The sequence below is a fragment of the Belonocnema kinseyi genome, chromosome 3 (assembly GCF_010883055.1).
Source record: "Belonocnema kinseyi isolate 2016_QV_RU_SX_M_011 chromosome 3, B_treatae_v1, whole genome shotgun sequence".
Taxonomy (NCBI): domain Eukaryota; kingdom Metazoa; phylum Arthropoda; class Insecta; order Hymenoptera; family Cynipidae; genus Belonocnema; species Belonocnema kinseyi.
This window is the reverse complement of record NC_046659.1, coordinates 30,253,025-30,270,299: the sequence shown is the minus strand read 5'-3', so window position 1 is coordinate 30,270,299 and position 17,275 is coordinate 30,253,025. Positions and strand designations below refer to the sequence as shown.

The window sequence follows — 17,275 nt, the reverse complement described above, 5'->3', positions numbered from 1 at the left end:
CAAAAAATTTTATCCAGCTGCCCAGAAAAGGATCACTTTCTATACGAGTTTTCACTCGGTTTGCAGCACATAGAGAATAAGGATGAACAAAAGCTCAAACTGTAGTGCTGAATGTGCTTAATCTAAAACACTAGGGTTTCCATCTCCACCCTGTCCGAAAAACTTGGCAACTTCTTGAAAGTCTATATTTGCGGTCGGTTTCCAGCCCATTGAGAATAAGGATGAAATCAATGGCAAAATACAGCTTGAATCTCCCCCTAAATAAATCACTTATTGGGAACAAAATAATGGCATAACTGTCTATTCGAGGATATATTCTTACCAAATTTTTTTGAGTGTCATTTTAAAAAATTATTTTTCGAAAATTAAAAAAAAAGTGCCATCCTTCTGGTGAAGTGTGCCGCTACGCAAAATAAGTTTTTGATTTTTTTTTAATAACTTTTTGGCATTTCACCATATCTAATGAAAGAATTCCTCATAAAGAATAATACAAATTTCCTAAAAAAAAAAGATCATATTAACATTTTTTTCTTCTAATTTTATTTTTAATAACTACATTGTAGAAATTATGATAAAACACTTTTCCGGAAGGATGAAAAAATGTACTGACAACAAAATTAGGCAAAATTTGTTTTTAATTTTCGAAAAAGTGAAGGGTCACCCTTCATATGGGGGTAAGTGCCAAATTTTCGAAAATCGGTTTATTGGCTCAAACTACTTGTTTCCCCCTAACTCGTATCCCTGTAGAAGATTTTTTTCCAGTTCGACCAGAAAGTAAGTCTAGGAAAAAAAGTCAGTGCATACGGGCGTAACTGCCACGATCCTTGCTAACGTAAGTGTCATGCTTCATAGTGTGGTATCGTGGTATGGTATTTTTTGTTTGTCTCTTCAATTAAAAAATAAAAAATTTTCGCAACTTTTTATGTGTCAAATTGACTATCTTTTTCAAAGCGCTCTTTTTGCGAAAAAATAATGCTAACTAATAGCTCAAAAGAACTTTTTGGTTTTTCTCTTTAATTCAAAAATTAAACATTTACGCAAATTTTCAAGTGTCAAAATTGAAGCTTTCTGGTGCGTGTCGATCTGTGACAAGGGCTTTCTCGCACATGGTTATTTTTTTAAAGCGCTCTTTTTGCGATTCAATAGGGCTAACCCATAGATCAAACGTCCTTTATTGTTTTTCTCCTAAATTAAACAATTAAAGAGTTACGCAACTTGTTATGTGTCAAAATTGGAGCTTTTTGTTGCTCGTCGCCTTTTGATCAATGCTTTCTCGCACATGATTATCTTGTTTAAAGTGCTTTTTTGCGATTCAATAGAGCTAGCAATAACTCAAAAGTACTTTCTTGTTTTTTTTTTTAAATTAAAAAATAAAACAGTTACGCAACTTTTTATTGATAAAAATCAGAGTTTATGGAGACACGCTTTCTACGTCCATCTCGCAAGTGCTTTGGTATATTTTTATTTATTTGTATTATTTTTTGCCATACGGCTTTAGATGACGAACCAGTGATCGTTTTGTAACTCCGAGAGAGCCGATCACAAAAGACAATTACTTCAACCGAATACTTTGGGTACAATCGTTGTAGCTCCCTCTTAAGGCTTTGATACCCCTTTCCCGTCTCCTTGAAAGTGTTGTATTCTGCCGGATCCGAGAATTCGATCACGGATATAGTTTATTTCTCGAAGTCTTGGAGAACAATGATAGGCCTCGAGTGTGCAACGGAGACTGCTGTCCGTAAAACGTAGTTCCAGAAAATTGGGCAATTCTCGTTTTAGACAATTCATTCTGTCTCCCCCGAAGCGTTCGGCACGGCAGGGTTGGGGCCAACACTGTAAGAGCGAAAAAGATGGCGATACATCAGTCTGACGTTAAAATTCAGGTCAAAGCTCTCGGCCGCCTGCCCCGCGGCTTTGTAAAGGAACGCTCCTTTTCCGATTATTACGTGGTCCCTGGCCATTTTTCAGGAGAGGATCTATGCTATTTGCGCCTATGTAAGCTGTACTTAAAACAATTCGTCTATCAAGGAACAGATGATGCGATCTGAGAAAGGGGACCTACTAGGCAAAAAATGGATTTTCGGATTATGATGGATTCTATAATTTCATTAACTGATTTTTCTAGAGGTGTAAACAGAAATTTTGTATCTGCATTATTTCACAAGATATAAATAATTGAAAAAGAGTATTTGAGCGCGTGTGCAGCGTCGGAGATTTCTTCAACGGCTCGTTCTGTAAAATTGCACTGTTGCCTAGTAAGTCCCTTTTCTCGGATCGCATCACATATGCATGATCTTACGTGTGGCGATATCAAGGACCGACAGATTTGAAGACCAAATCTATCGAAAAAGATGTTTGTGCCTGTTTCGGAGAGATTTTGTCATTAAATTTACGTCTTGAATGCGGCTTTGAGTCACGTCCAGGCATCTATAGATCTCTCCAGTGTCAAGATGTCTAATAACAATTATATACACAGACTCAGGGTGCCCCAAACGCCAGTATTCTTTCCTCGCTTTATATTAATCGTGGCACACTTGTCCAATTCAAAGTCCATACCAATCTCTCCTGTGACCTTATGCTCGAGATGAGTAGTGTGGTAGCAGAGGTACCCAGGTGAATTGTGTAGTACGAGAGATAGTAGCAGAAGTGTGAAAGAAGCCTCTCTGGATGGTGACGTTCGTTGTCACACGATTCAAGCTTCAACGAAACTTCAAGATTTTCAACGGACAGATGATAAGTCTTATCAGAGGCTGAATCGAATTTTTTCTGGTAGTTAATCCCGACCATTGACCAGAGGCGCCGATAGGCTGCTGCGTCTTTGCATACGCACCTGTCAATTAGCAGGTTCTCGGCAGCCTGTTACACCTTTTTTCGAGGCAGGTTGTTCGTACAGTAGTTTCTGTGCGCAGCTAATACATGTTGCTCGCAGCATGAATTTGTGTCGCAGAGATGCTTCTGTTTTTTAATCCAGTTTTATTTAATTCGTTCTCTTTATTATTTAAACGATTTGAAGTTTAGAGAAACATAAGTATAATAAAAAATATTTTTTTATATACTTAAGTAATTAGGGTAAAGAAGAAGCCTAAGAGTCTAGTATTAGACTTCTGATATTATTTTCAGTAATAATAATAAGATTGTTCAAATCTATTACAACTGCAATTTTTTAATTACAAGCATGAGTAAAGTCTTTAATTTTCTTAGCTTGTAATATAAAAAAGCCAGAATGATTTCAATTTTTATATGAGTTTCACGACTTTCCATGTTTTTAAATCTTTAAAACTGTATATTAACAAAAATTGTGTTAATCAGCAAGCCCAATGAGGTAGAGACTTTTTGGAGAGGTATACTATAGGGTGGGTCGAAAAAATCAGATTTTAGAGATATCGAATTTTGCAACTATGTAAAAAAGTAGTATCCTGGAACCCCAAAAAAGTATAAATTATTTTGTATCGACTGATCAAGGGCTTCTGAGAGCGCGTTATGAGAATGTGTTCAATAAATTATGATTTTTATAGATTTGATATTATTGTGTCAATTTTTACATTCTCATTCAGGAGAGCGTAATGTAATCGCATGCATGTATGTCTGTATGTATAGTTACCTAAATGTTTTAGCCACGATAACTTTTGACGGATTTTTCCAATTGGGTCGGCCTTTGATACACTATTAAAGGGTTTCAAAAAAAAGGTTAATTTCGTTAAGTTTGAATGAACGGAAACAAAGCCTACGGATTAATGCCTCTATTTAGTAAATTTAAAAAATGTGTTTTTTTGTTAGCATTATATTGAAAAACATACCTACTTCTTATATACTGTTTAATGTTTTCTACATTGTTTTATTGTTCATAGACAATTGACACTATAATTAAAATATCGAGCGCAAAGCGCGAGTGTCACACTGAGAACGTAGTCGTCAAATCCGCAGGTTATTTGAGAGCCTTCTTTTAAAACAAATTGGAAAAAAAATCAGTTTCAATTTATGACTAATTCCTCCGAAGTTTAAATCACAGTTGTTGAATTAAGTTGCAATATTTATGATATTTGAACGTTCTCTATGAAATAATTTAGGTTTAGTAGACCCTTGTTTTCAAAAAATGTTTTTATAATCAATGGAGACATCGGGAGAATTATTTAAGGTATTTGAGGCTTTTCCACTTGTACAAATACACTAGAAAATAATTTGATATGACTGAAAATAGATCATTTGAAACACACAAAACTCAGTTTTTCCAAAATTTACTGGGCTTACATTTATTATATTTGAAGCATGTCACATTTCTTTCTAGTGTATTTATGATAGTATAAAACCCTAAAATATGTGTAATCATTCTCCCGAAGTTTCTTTAGATTAAAATTTTTTTTTAAACAGGAGTCTATTAAATCTAAATTATTTCTTAAAGAACATTCATTAAAGAACTATCAGAATTTTTGTAGACGAGGAAGACCCCGAAGATCATAAAAAATTTTAAATACACAATAATATAAATTCTATGGAAGTTCTAATTTTTTTAAACACATTTTCCTAACGCGTGCTCAGAAGGCCTTAATCAATCGACACCAAATAATTTTTTACTTTGTTAGGTTCTCAATACACAAGTTTTCCATATAGTTCCAAATTCGATTAAAAAAATTTTTTTCGGCCCACCCTAGTGTACAAGATCCCTAAAACACTGGAGTTCAAAATAGATACTGATAATATAATAAGCTTTAAGGAGTTTTGCGAATCTCATAATGTCTGAGAAGGATCGTTCACCAATCATTACCGACAAGGTGAAAAAAAGCACTTAGAGGCCCGAAGAACTTTTCTGCGGTAGGACCAGATGGTATAAAGAACTTTTAGTGGAATAAGTTTACTTCTAGTCGCCAGCGTCATACACTCCGCATATTCACCTCATATTTAAAGTCGAAAACGCCCATTCCGCAGCGGCTGGTGTTAGGACGCACTATACTCCTACCGAAAAAAGGCAACTTGTCCAATCCAGATGTCCTAAACGACATAATTATTTGAAGATTTGATTTTGTGTAGAGAGATGTACGAATAACGTGGCTCGAAAAAAAGTGTAGCAGGCTGCTGAAAGAACCTCCTAAATGGCCTGGATTGAATACTGTAAAGCTTTCGATTATCTCTATTATCTCTGGAACTGCGAAATTCTTCTGGATACCTCTATAGCGACACTCATCATCTCGAGCAGAAAGTCGCTAATGTATTTTATATGGATGAGTTAAAGATCTATGCTTCTGGCAAAGGAAAACTTTAGAGTTCTAAATTCATCGTCAAGAAGTACACAAGAGAGATTGGTATGAACTTTGAATTGGACAAGTCTGACGAAATTCATCTGATAAAAGGAAAAGATTATTGGCGTTCGCAAGTTCCCTGAGATCGTCGATATAAGTGTTATTAGACATCTTGACACTTGAAGAACGAGCTTATGACCCTTGATATCGCCACATGTAAGATCATGCATATGCATAAGAGCATGCATATCAAATCATCTGTTATTTAATGATGCATCTCACGCCATGAAGCCGGGAGCGGACTTTTGAATCTCCAGTGCCTTCATAACCGAATTGTTCTAAGTGGCCAGGAATCACGTAATTGTTGGCAAAGGAGCGTTCCTTTACAAAGCAGCGGGGCAGGCGGTCGAGAGCCTTGACCCAAATTTTAACATCAGAAATGAGTAAAGTCCATTACTTCATCTGGATTCCTTACTTCTAAAAGCCGAAATAAAGAAAGCAGAGGTTTAAAAATACCGCCAAATGCTACTCGACAAGAAAATGCATGTCAACTTTCAGAGAAATGTAGAAAAACAGTTCTTGTCGAAGAAGCAATCTTTTGCTAGTTTTAGATCATCAGGGCTTAATTTGGTTGAAGAGGGATTAATTTTCACTTTTGTATACCGTTGCCGCATTTTATGTCAAGAAGTGCCTAGTGATGTCCCACTCACGCATGAACGACGCAATTTTATAGATATATTGCGGCCCTAAAAGTGGTTGATTACCATCTATGTCGCTCTGACGGTGTTGGCCGCGACCCTGTCCTGTCTGAAGCTCTGGGGGAGATAGAGTCAATTGTCCAAAAAGAGAAGTGCTAAATGTTCTTGAACTACGTTATCCAAGATTTTGAGAAACGAAGTATATTATCGATAAAATTCTCGGTTTCGGCCGACCACGGTATCACTGCTGAGGAGGCGGGAAAGGGGTATCAAGGCCTTAAAAAAGAGCACAACGACTCTACCAAAAATATTCGGTTGAAGCATTTGTCCTTAAGGTCGATGCTCTCGGAAGTGTGAACATATTACTGGTTTGTAGCCTTGAAGCCATACTTTCGTGCCGAATATACGACAAGGCACTTGCATGATGGATTTAGAAAACCTTCATACTTAGGTCGCTTCGTGTCCTCAAGACATACGAGGGTTTTGCCTGGCGGTCGTTGTGATGTCATCGTGCCCTGTGGCACCGCGGCTCTACTTGGAGCTGGTGTTATTCAAACTTTTTTTTTTTAATTTATATATTATACAAAAAGATTGTCTTCCAAACCCAAGCTCTGATGATTTCTGAACATTCTCTCTTGAATGCTGACTTTTCTGGACTATTTATATCAAGAAACGTAACAAAAGTGGTTTTGAAAAGTCAGAATTCCTGACTTTTTTTGATGGTTTGTAAGTTTTTTTAGTAGGGCACGCTTGTACACAACTGTTTGGAAGTTAAAATTATTAATATTTGGTATCAATCTCTCCCAACTGCCATATTTCTCATAAGCTGATACATTTATACCAGTTTAGCGAGTACCCTCAGCCTTAATGTTCAAGGCACGTTGGCTTTTGTACTTGTTATTCGTTTTTAATTTAGAGACATGTTTTTCACTAGGTAGGAGCCACTCCTTTAATTTTTGCTGCAAATGTGTTAAAAAATGTATTGGTTTTCTTGCAGGCAAAATACATTGCACAGTGCATGGAAGAGATCAAACAGGAATTGCGGCAAGATAATATTGCAGTCAAGGCAAATGCTATTGCTAAATTAACATATGTATGTAAAATGAATAAATTTCTGGTTATTTTATTACTTTAATACTAAAAAACGTAATAATACTTAGTCCACGAGTACTTGTAATTTAGAAGGGTCTTAAATTTTAATATTGCTTCAAGTTTCCTTTTTTTTGCAGTATATTTTTCTAAGTCTTAAAGTTTCAAATCTCTTAGATCGCTAGACTACTAATTACTATAATAGTTTAAAAAATACTTTATTTGGATCAGGATAAAAAAGTTTTAATGTAATTAGCTCCAAATGTTGGGATATGACATCAGCTGGGCAGGTTTTAACGTGATCGAAGTAATGTCATCTCCAAAATTTACCTACAAGCGAGTAGGATACTTAGCTGCCAGTCAAAGCTTCCATCCAGAAACCGAAGTAAGAATTTTACCACAAAATAATATTAGGAAATAGATAATGATATTAATTCGTAATCAATTGAGGCCCCAGATCAAATAACTCGCCCAACGCTCGAAAAAGTAAAAGTATTGGATGGAGTCCCGTGACAAGTGATAACAAGAATTTTCATCCTAGAATAGGATGCGCTTGTAACTTGGTGTTTACAATCTTATATTACTGAAAAAAAGTTCCGCGATATGCACTGTTAGAAATCGGTGCGACCTATGACACCGAGAACTGGTGTAAATTTTGTATTGTCGTGCTAGCCCATTGTGCAACAACACCGAATAGAACATGTTAGAAGTGTTTGGTGTCATTTTCTATCTTTCTAGGATTACTACATCCTAGTGGTGTTTTGCAAGCGATCTTTCAGACTGTCTATTGTAATTATAAAATACTAATTGGCACTTAATGAACATCTAAATTTGAAATTTACATGCAATGCAGATTCTAATTACATTTGATTTTGAATTATTTTTTATCAATTATTTCATTTCGGTAATTAAAAACAGAATATACAGAATGTACGAAATAAAATAAAATGTACATAATGAAATTAAATTATTTCGAATGTCTAAATTGAAATTACATATATATGTTGTTGTATTTTATTCCTCTCCCTTTTACGGGTTTGATGGCTCCGTTCCCCTTACATCTTTTTTAATTTCACTTAATTACTATGCCTTATGCTTACCTTAACCTGTAATCGTTTCGCCTTCTTGTTATTTACTAGCTCTTACGTATTGTATTTGTGTGTATATATGTATATATATATATATATATATATATATATATCCTCGCAACCGCACAAGTGTACATACTTCATACAGGTTATTTTCAATTGTACAAATATATGGATTACATCAAAGAACGATAAACAAAACTTCACCAATTTTATAGGCAATTCTACAAACTTTTAATATCTTCAGTAAATGATATTAATATCTTAATGAGAACCTGCACACTTAATTAAATTACATACTTTTCTTGTGTAAAGCTTGGATAAAAATGTAAAAATCAAATTGTGCAATAACAACGGCTTTGGATCTAAATGGGGAGTAGATAAACTAAGAGAATATAAGCAAAGAATGGAAGAAGAGAATGTGGTGATTGAAGATAAGAGAAGCGTGGATGAGACGTTGTGTAAGATGAGGGGACGGGTAGGGAAGGTAGTTGAAGAAATTAGGCCGAGTGAGGATGAACGAAATGAGAAGAGAGGATGTTGGGATGTGGAATGTGTAGAGAGTACAGAGCGCATGATGTGATCTTTAAAGAATTGGAAAAGAGAAGAGATAAACAGAAAGTAATATAATAATAGAAAAAGTGAACACGAGAAATAACTTGGTGGAAAAAGACAGGATGAGAAGGCGAGGTACATGGAGGTGGTAGAGAAAGCAATAAAGGAAGGGAATGGGAGGGGATTAATAGAGAAAGGAGTGGATGGAAAGGTATCTATAAAGAGATAAGTATGGATGCATGGAAGGTATATTTTAAGAAATTGCGAGTGTGGGGTGCATAGCAAGGTGAAAGGGGAAGGCAGAAAGATCAAAGAGGGAGGCATGGAAGATGGGAATGACAAGAGAATTGGGAAGTATGCAATAGAGTATGTTGAGGGGAAGGATGGCCGATTGAGTGAAAAACAAGTTTGGTAATGCCTTTGTTAACCCATCAGCTGCTGGTGGTACCATATGTTACCACCCGTTTGATCTTTTTTTAATTAGATAAATCAGTTAAGTTATAATTATTTATTTAAACTATTAGTTATTTAAGTAATTATTAAAATTATTAAATGAGCTAATTACTTAAGTAAGTTAAAGTAATATAGCTGAACCATCGAAAAGGAGTTGAAAATCCGAAACAGAAAAAAATGCTGCATCTGATGGGTTAAAGAAAGAAGTTGGTAGAAAAGTTGAAAATTACAGAGTAATCACTCTGATCCCAGTAACATATAGCATATATGCGAAGATGTCCAGGAATAGATTAGAAGAACAGGTAGAAGAAAGAGCAAGTATTCCACATAATCAAGCCAGATTTAGGAAGGGGATGGGGATAGTGGATGATATTTTCGTTCTGAATTATCTAGTCAATAGAGACCTGGGACAGAAAAAAGGAAAACGGGTCGTTCTTTTCGTAGATTTTAAAGCAGCTTTCGACTCGGCGAATAGGAAAGTTTGATATAAGGCAATGAAAGAAAGGATAGTGAACTAAGAGTTGATTGATAGGATAAAAGAGGTTTTCACGGAGACTAAGACAACGGTGAGGATCGGGAAAAAGAAAGGAGAGGAGTTTCGGACAAGGGAGGGTTCTAAGGTAAGGATGCCCGCTAATCCCGTTGTTAATTAGCATATTGTTAGCAGCCCTAGAAGAGAAAATGGAAAAGAAAGGAAAGGGGGATATAGTACTAGGAAATAAGCGGATATGCTTGTCAGCGTACGCGGGCCATTTGTTGCTTCTGGCTGAGAATGAAAGTGGAATGAAGTTACTAATGAAAGGATTCGAAAAGTATGTGAGAGAGAACGACCTAACAGTGAATGTGACGAAAACAAAAATAGTTTTTTTTAGAAATAGAAATAATGAAGTAAAGTATGGATGGAAGATAAATGGGGAATGGTGGAAATGGCAGAGGAATTTTGCTAATTAGGATTCTGGTTCGGAGCAGGAGGTGGAAATGATCTGCAAATGAAAAAAAGAATGGCAAGTGCGAGTAAGGTGATGAGTCAAGTGTGGACGATCGGAAAAACAAGATTCATAGAGGACTGGAAGAGGAGAATATGGCTTTTTGATTCACTGGTATGGTCCGTGATGTGTTATGGACTGGAGGTTTGGGTGTGGAAGGAGCACAAAAAGGTAGAAAATATGCAAGAGAGATTTCTGAAATGGGTTATGGGAGTGAGCTAGAACTTCCCTGGTTATATGCTGCGAGAAGAAACAGGTAGAGAGAAATTGATAATAAGGCAGAGAAAAAGATATTGCAATTTAGAGGAGAAACTCAAGAGTGGTTAGGGTAGGAAAGTTGATTGAGTACACCTGCAGGAAACACTAAATAGAGAGAGTAGAGGAAACACGGGATATTCAAGATGGGAGGAGGAGAGATAGCAAGTCAGAAGGGAATGGAGAATGGGTGACGAGGGGAGGGTGTAGCAGGAAATAGAAGAGGAAATTAGCAAGGAGCAGAAAGAGAAAAGGTGGGGAAGATTATGGAGTCAAAATACAATTAACGGTATAGATTGATTCAGATGGAAGGAGTCCCAGAATATTTAGGGAAGTTGAAAAAGGAGTTCAGGTGGTCTAGGATGGTACGATACAGAATGGAAGAAGGAATGAATGAGTGTAAATATTTGATGTGCGAAGAAATGAAAATGTGTAGGGTTTGTGGTTTCCATTTCCTCTTACCATTACTCTTCAAGCTTTTCCAAGACAAGCAACACTAATTTTCCTTATACAAACTTCTTTTGTATCAATTTTGTTTTGTGATCATCCCATGCATTCTCTCTTCCCTTTTCTCTTCTAAACTCTTCATTCAATTTTCCCCTTGTCCACATCCACTCAGTATCTACCTAACTATCGGCCACGCTCTTTCCCCCTTCCTCATCGCCTGCATATATATCAAGCACATGTTCCCAAGATACACTTTTATAATCACAAGCCGCTCCTTGCTCATTTCCCACTCTATTTCCTGCTACACCCTCCCCTAGTCGCCCATTCTCCATTCCCTTCTAACTTGCTATCTCTCCTCCCATCTTGAATGTTCCGTGTTTCTCTGCCATATTATCAATTTCTCTCTACCTATTTCTGCTCAGCATATAACCAGGGCAGTTCTAGCTAACTCCTCTGAATCGTCTTTTTCCAATCGCCCAAACTTGACCCATACCAACTTTATTACATACTTCCCAAATCTCTTCGCATTCCCATCTTCCATGCCTCCCTCTTTGATCTTTCTACCTTCCCTCTTAACCTTATTATGCACCTCAGATTTTTTCTTCCTCAGTCGGCCTAATTGCTTCAACTACCTTCCCTCCCCGTCCTCTCATCTTACACAACATCTCATCTACGCCTCCACCATCTTCAATCACCACAATTTCTTCCTCAATTCTTTCCGTATATTCTCTTAGTTTATCTACTCCCCATTTACATGCAAAGCCATTTTTATTATACAATTTGATTTTGACATTTTTATCCAAGCTTTACACTAGAAAAGTATGTAATTTAATTAATTGTGCAGGTTTTCATTAAGATATTAATATGATTTGCTGAAGATATTAAAAGTTTGTACAATGGTCTACAAAATTGGTAAAATTTTGCTTATCGTTTTTTTATGTAATCGACGCATTTGCACAATTGAAAAAAAAACCAGTATGAAGTATGTACACTTGTACAGTTACGAGGATACTTATGATATTACAAAATATTGCGATGATAGGAAAAAAAGATTTTCAGATATAAATCGAGAAGTCATAATTTAGCAGGGGCAATGTGGCATTTTTTCAAAAAGTATATTTCAAAAAGAAGAATGTTTCCATTTCAACTAGAACCTAAATTATTTTTTACTTCGATATTATATAATAATCCGTATAATTGTACGGTTGATGGGGCTCATACGCTAAAATATACGATAAATTTTCTAAATGAATTATTTTACTTATGAAAGGTATTTTCGTTTCAATTTGGAATCTCAGATATAACTTATTATACGCGACAGTATTATAAAACTAACAAGTCGCGCACAGTACACGAAAAGTTTCAAAAACAGATAAAATTTTGCAAAAAACGGTGAACTCTGACGATATTTTTTTTCTCGCTTTAAAAAAACCGACTCTATATACTTCTCTTTCAATAGATTTAAAAAAAAAGTTACTTAAAAGTGAAGATTTTCTTCCAAACTGCATTTAGCGAATCTATACTGTTCGAGCAAATTATCTATTTTTATCTATTTTCCGTTGGAAATCTCAATAGTTGGTTCAACTTTTTACCTTCCCATACCCGCTTTTCGTGCATATATTTTTGATTTTGTTCACGCAAAGTTTTAAAACTATTGATGAAATTTTTGATCTTCTTAATTAAATCTTTGAAACAGTTGTGCCTCCCTTTGAAACGAAGAGTTGACAAGAAAAGGAAAGGTCCCATTAATATAATTTAAAGTGAAAATGAAGCATTAAATGATGCTTTGGCAGCAAATGAGTTTCCATACAATTTAACAATAATTAATGGTGAGCAACTATAAATTGTTTCAACTCTGCGAACAGCTATGGTTACTATTGGGGAGAAGATGATTTGTGTTATTTATAAGAAAAGCAAGATCACTTCCCATTTATCAGAAATAGGGCTCAAATTGCTTTCAGCTGCTACTTGCTTTAAGGCTCGGCTTATTTCGAGATTTTATGTTTCCGCAGTTGACTCTTTTGACGAGTTCGTTGAAAACATCAGTTTTAAAACAATAAAATTAATTGAAATACAGTAATTCGTTAAAAATCGAGTTTTTATTTTGGCTTACTTTTGGCTTACAAACATTTTCATCGTCGCAGTAAGCATTCAAAAATTCAGATCATAACATTTCTTCTGGCTCAACAGTCATGTTTTGTGCGATCACGTGAGTGAAGGTTCAGATGCGAGAGAAATATTTTGTATTACAAGATTTTGGCAAGTTGTAGGACATGTTGCCCCCAAGATTGCCGAATATAAATACACCGATTGTTTCTCGGACAATCTTGTTTTCGATTTCGATGCCTCGAGTTTCCAATATTTTTAGATTATCCATAATAGGACATAAAATTTCATTCATGCCATTATTTTTCCCATCCACGGAATAATAAAGGCCGATCAACCGAATATTATCCAAACTGGCGTATAATTCATTTGGTAAATTGCGCAAAGTGAAGTAAATAGCCCGGATTTTGTTTCCTCCAGTTTTACTTCCCACAGGATTGACCGTCTGAAACTCATTAAAGTATAGAATCAATGCAACATTTATATTGTTATCTTTAAATAAAGGGGGTCTCCGATAATATTCTGCATGTCTGAATATTGAATAGAATAAACTTTATAATCTCGAGAATTGGACAATGTCAAAAGAAAGAAACATATCAAATTAAACGTTTATGAATATTTGTGACTCAGTGTTTTTGTTCCAAAAAGTATGAAAAACTCAAATCAGTTTTGCGAGATCAACCTGAAAATTTCTTAGATGTGAGGACTCAAAGCTTTCTTATACCCTGTATCGTGAAATATTGATACGATACATGTAAAACATTTCTTCAGATCGGCGTCGTTATTTGTTTGAAACACAAAGTGACTCCGGAAAAGCTCATCTAATGCTTTAATGGAGTTTTAGCTCCAAGGCAAAAGAATTGTCCATCCATAGCAATGTAATAAGAATGTATTAATGTCCGATATGGTTCAATAGTAATTCGTTGCGGAATTATTCATGGACTGGCGTGGGGCAGCGAAGGAATCACGTCCGGTCCGGTTGAAGTCCAATAAACAAAGTAGAAGATATGCTTCTAAATGCCTTCCCGAAGTAATCCAGTATGTGTCTCGGAGTCGATCCAATAAAGCATATTGTATCCAAAAAAATGTTTTAGTTGTTTTGGAAGATATCAAAGATGTAGCCTCCGGAAGCTACTACCACGGTCGTACACCAGCGATCGATCCCGACGCAACGGGTAGTCATACGTCATCCGACTTGTCACTTCCCACAAAACCAGAAGACGATCGAGTCGAGAAAATCACTTAACAAAAACCTAAAGTGAAAGAAATACTGGTTTTAAATTAAAATACTAAAATAATAAATGGTCTCAAATAGCACACTTAATTTAAATGTACACTCTACCAGAACCTTGGTTAGCACTCAACTCGCAGGAAAAAAGGTCCTAGTCTGCTCAACAAAGATACATCAGCACTTTTCTGAGTACCAACTGAATGCTCATGTAAAATAAATATGATTTTTATATTTTTTATATTATGTTTTCGTTATTTATTTAATATAATATTTTCGCGAATATGGAAAAAAAAATTATTACTAGAAATATGATGAATACAAAAATCTGATCGTATTTTTCCATATGAACAATGTTATTCGTACTAATCGTGATAATTACCAAAAATATACCGAATAAACATATTTTGTTCCAAAATATAAATTATGTCATTCGTAATTTAAGAAATACAAATAGTATGATTTCCCCTGTAAAAAATTGCAAAATATCGTCATGATTCGTATTATAAAAAAATACATATATCTTTCTTGCGACCTCTCATTGCAGATAGCAATTACTTCAAGAGGAGAAATACAGCTTTCGCATCGTCATTGCAATCTGAAATATTCTTATACACATTACAAAATGACTTTTTATGTTGATTTTCCTCTTTTTTCTCGCGGAGCTAAACATATTAGAGATAATCAGTTAAAGCTGTATTTATAAGAAATGTATCGCAATCCTTATTGTCACCTTCGCTTCCGATTTTTTTTTTTACTGAATTGGTTTGTGGACTTCTCGATGCAGCAATGAAAAATCAAATCTTATTTGTGAGAGTAATGGCTAACAAAGAACTGGTTCCATACCAAGGAAATAAAGTTATTATTCCACAGTATGTTTTTTGGTACCAAATTTGGGAAGACAAGGAACATTAAAAACTAATGGAAAATTTTCCCGGGGTCTTTGCGTTAAACGTAATATAAAGATAAATTCCAAAAATATATCAGGAACTCATTTTATGAAAAATTGATTAAAGAATATGTATATATGTGACGTGCACCGAAGAAAGGGAGGTTACTGTACAAAAGTGAGATTTTTCAGGGCGAACGTTCGAAGTCGACCTGAGAGACGCGATTTTTAGGAGAGATGGGAGGCTCACGAAATCTTCCCTCTCCAATTACGACTATATTTCCACGGAAAGAGATAGCTCGTAGACGTGACTCGCGGTCGGGGTATAGATGAGACGCAGAGATGCAGTGGTGAGTGGTGAGTGGTGGGAGGTGTTTCACTGGATCTCAAGTGAAAGTCCGATTTCTCGGGTATCTATCAACTCAATTATTATCAATAATAACGCTCGGAAATTTTTTAGATGATTGTATTAAAAAGAGCAACTAAGAAACTCTCGGGAAGTTGTAAAACCTTAGATTTTAATTTTTTTAGAGTAAGCCCCCTTTCTTCAGCGCACGTCATATATGTATAATGTATTAGGTAATTAGTAAATACGATTTTAAATATTTTTTAACAGTAAAATTAACTTTTAAGTAATTATTCAATGATATATAATTTTGTAGTAGCAGTAGTAGTAGGAGTGGTAGTATTCTCTTGCACGTACCTCGGAAAGGGGTGTTTTTTCGGTGAGAATATGTAGGAATTAAATTGTAGAGCAGACAGTTATCTACAAATATTGCTAATTAATATGTCGTTATTTAAACAATTAAAGATAATATCGATATTTTGAACCGCATGTATTTGAAGTTTTATACAATTAAGGTTGTTGAAATTTCAACTACTTGTGAATGAATCATCTGCTACACGTGTAATTGAAGTTTCAACTATACAGTTGGAAATTCTACTACATGTTGTTGAACTTTTAGTAAAGCGAAATAATTCTATTTGACACAGTTGGTGAATTTCTAAGCAAGTATAATTTTTCAGGGAATTAAATAGGTTTGATTAAAATTTTTAAATATTCAAAAATCTTAAATGAAACCAATAAAGATTCCTTAAAATTACTGTGCTTTAAAATTCACTAACTGTACCACGGGAGATTTACCCCCTAAATTTTTTGTGTGTTAAATACACTACCGGTCAAAAGTTTGGGTTCACTTAAAAAAATCTTTTTTTTTTTGTATTTATCGCTTTAATTATACCGGAGCTAAAAAATTTTCGCTTTAAAAGGTTGATTGTTTTCGAAATTCTGTTTGAAATAAGCCCAGGGTGAAGCCAATTTGTCTAGTTTTTGAGTAGATATTGCAAAAATAGTCTAAATTTCAATGTTTTCTTAAATTTTCAAACAGTTGGAAAAATCGAAATATTATTTTTAGTAACAAAAATATTTTTGTAAAATATATGAAATATATGAACATTGTGGATGCGTAAAAGCTGGATTAAAATGTTCCGTAACGTGCCTAAATTTCCAAGGTACAGGTTGTCTTAATGAATAAATCATAGATAAAATTCCAGACACAGTTGATGATTACAACTAATAACAATTTGTGAACTGTATTTGAACAATAATGTGCAAGCGTGCAGTGGATTAGGCCTTCTGGGGAAACCACATAAAAAACGCACCACAAACTCTACTTCATAGGTGGTGTGGAAATGATTCTTCGGAAAAATGTTTTTCAATTATTTAAATAACGACAAATTAATTAACAATATTTATAGATAATTGTCTGCTCTACAATTTAACTGCTATATATTTTCACCGAAAAATAAACCCTTTTTGAGGTATGTGCAAGGAAATAATACCACTCCTACTACTATTGCTACTATTACTACTGCTACTATTAATACTACTGGTACAAACTTACATATAATTGAATAATTGCTTAAAAATTACTCTTATTGTTAAAAAATATTGAAAACCGAAGGGTTTCGCCGGGAGCGGGTCCTGATCTAAAAAATTGCACCCGCTCCCAGCGAAATCGCGGTAAAATTTCAGCCACAACCATGTCTCACGACCGTGAGATAGGTGGTTACAGTCTGTAACGGAATCAATACGACGATCCGGCAAAACTTTCGTGCACCCTGAGAACACGGAGTGATCCAAGGACTACCGCCTTCTGCATTTTTCCTGCAAGTGTTTTAGCATATTGTTGACACGCAGAGATGCTTTTCAGGCTATTAACGAGTGAAAGCTTGGCACATCAAAGA

At 35.1% G+C, this 17,275-nt stretch overlaps 1 protein-coding gene across 5 annotated transcripts in view; it reads left to right on the top strand.

Moving 5' to 3' along the window:
• The window catches only part of LOC117170145 (AP-3 complex subunit delta-1), a 172,206-nt gene that overhangs the window by 7,389 nt on the left and 147,542 nt on the right, over positions 1-17,275 (top strand). For all 5 annotated transcript variants that reach the window (XM_033356696.1, XM_033356694.1, XM_033356695.1 and 2 more), the window contains 2 exons: positions 6,930-7,025; positions 7,278-7,406. In XM_033356696.1, coding sequence (XP_033212587.1) covers positions 6,930-7,025; positions 7,278-7,406 — 225 coding nt within the window. The remainder of the gene's footprint in view (positions 1-6,929; positions 7,026-7,277; positions 7,407-17,275) is intronic.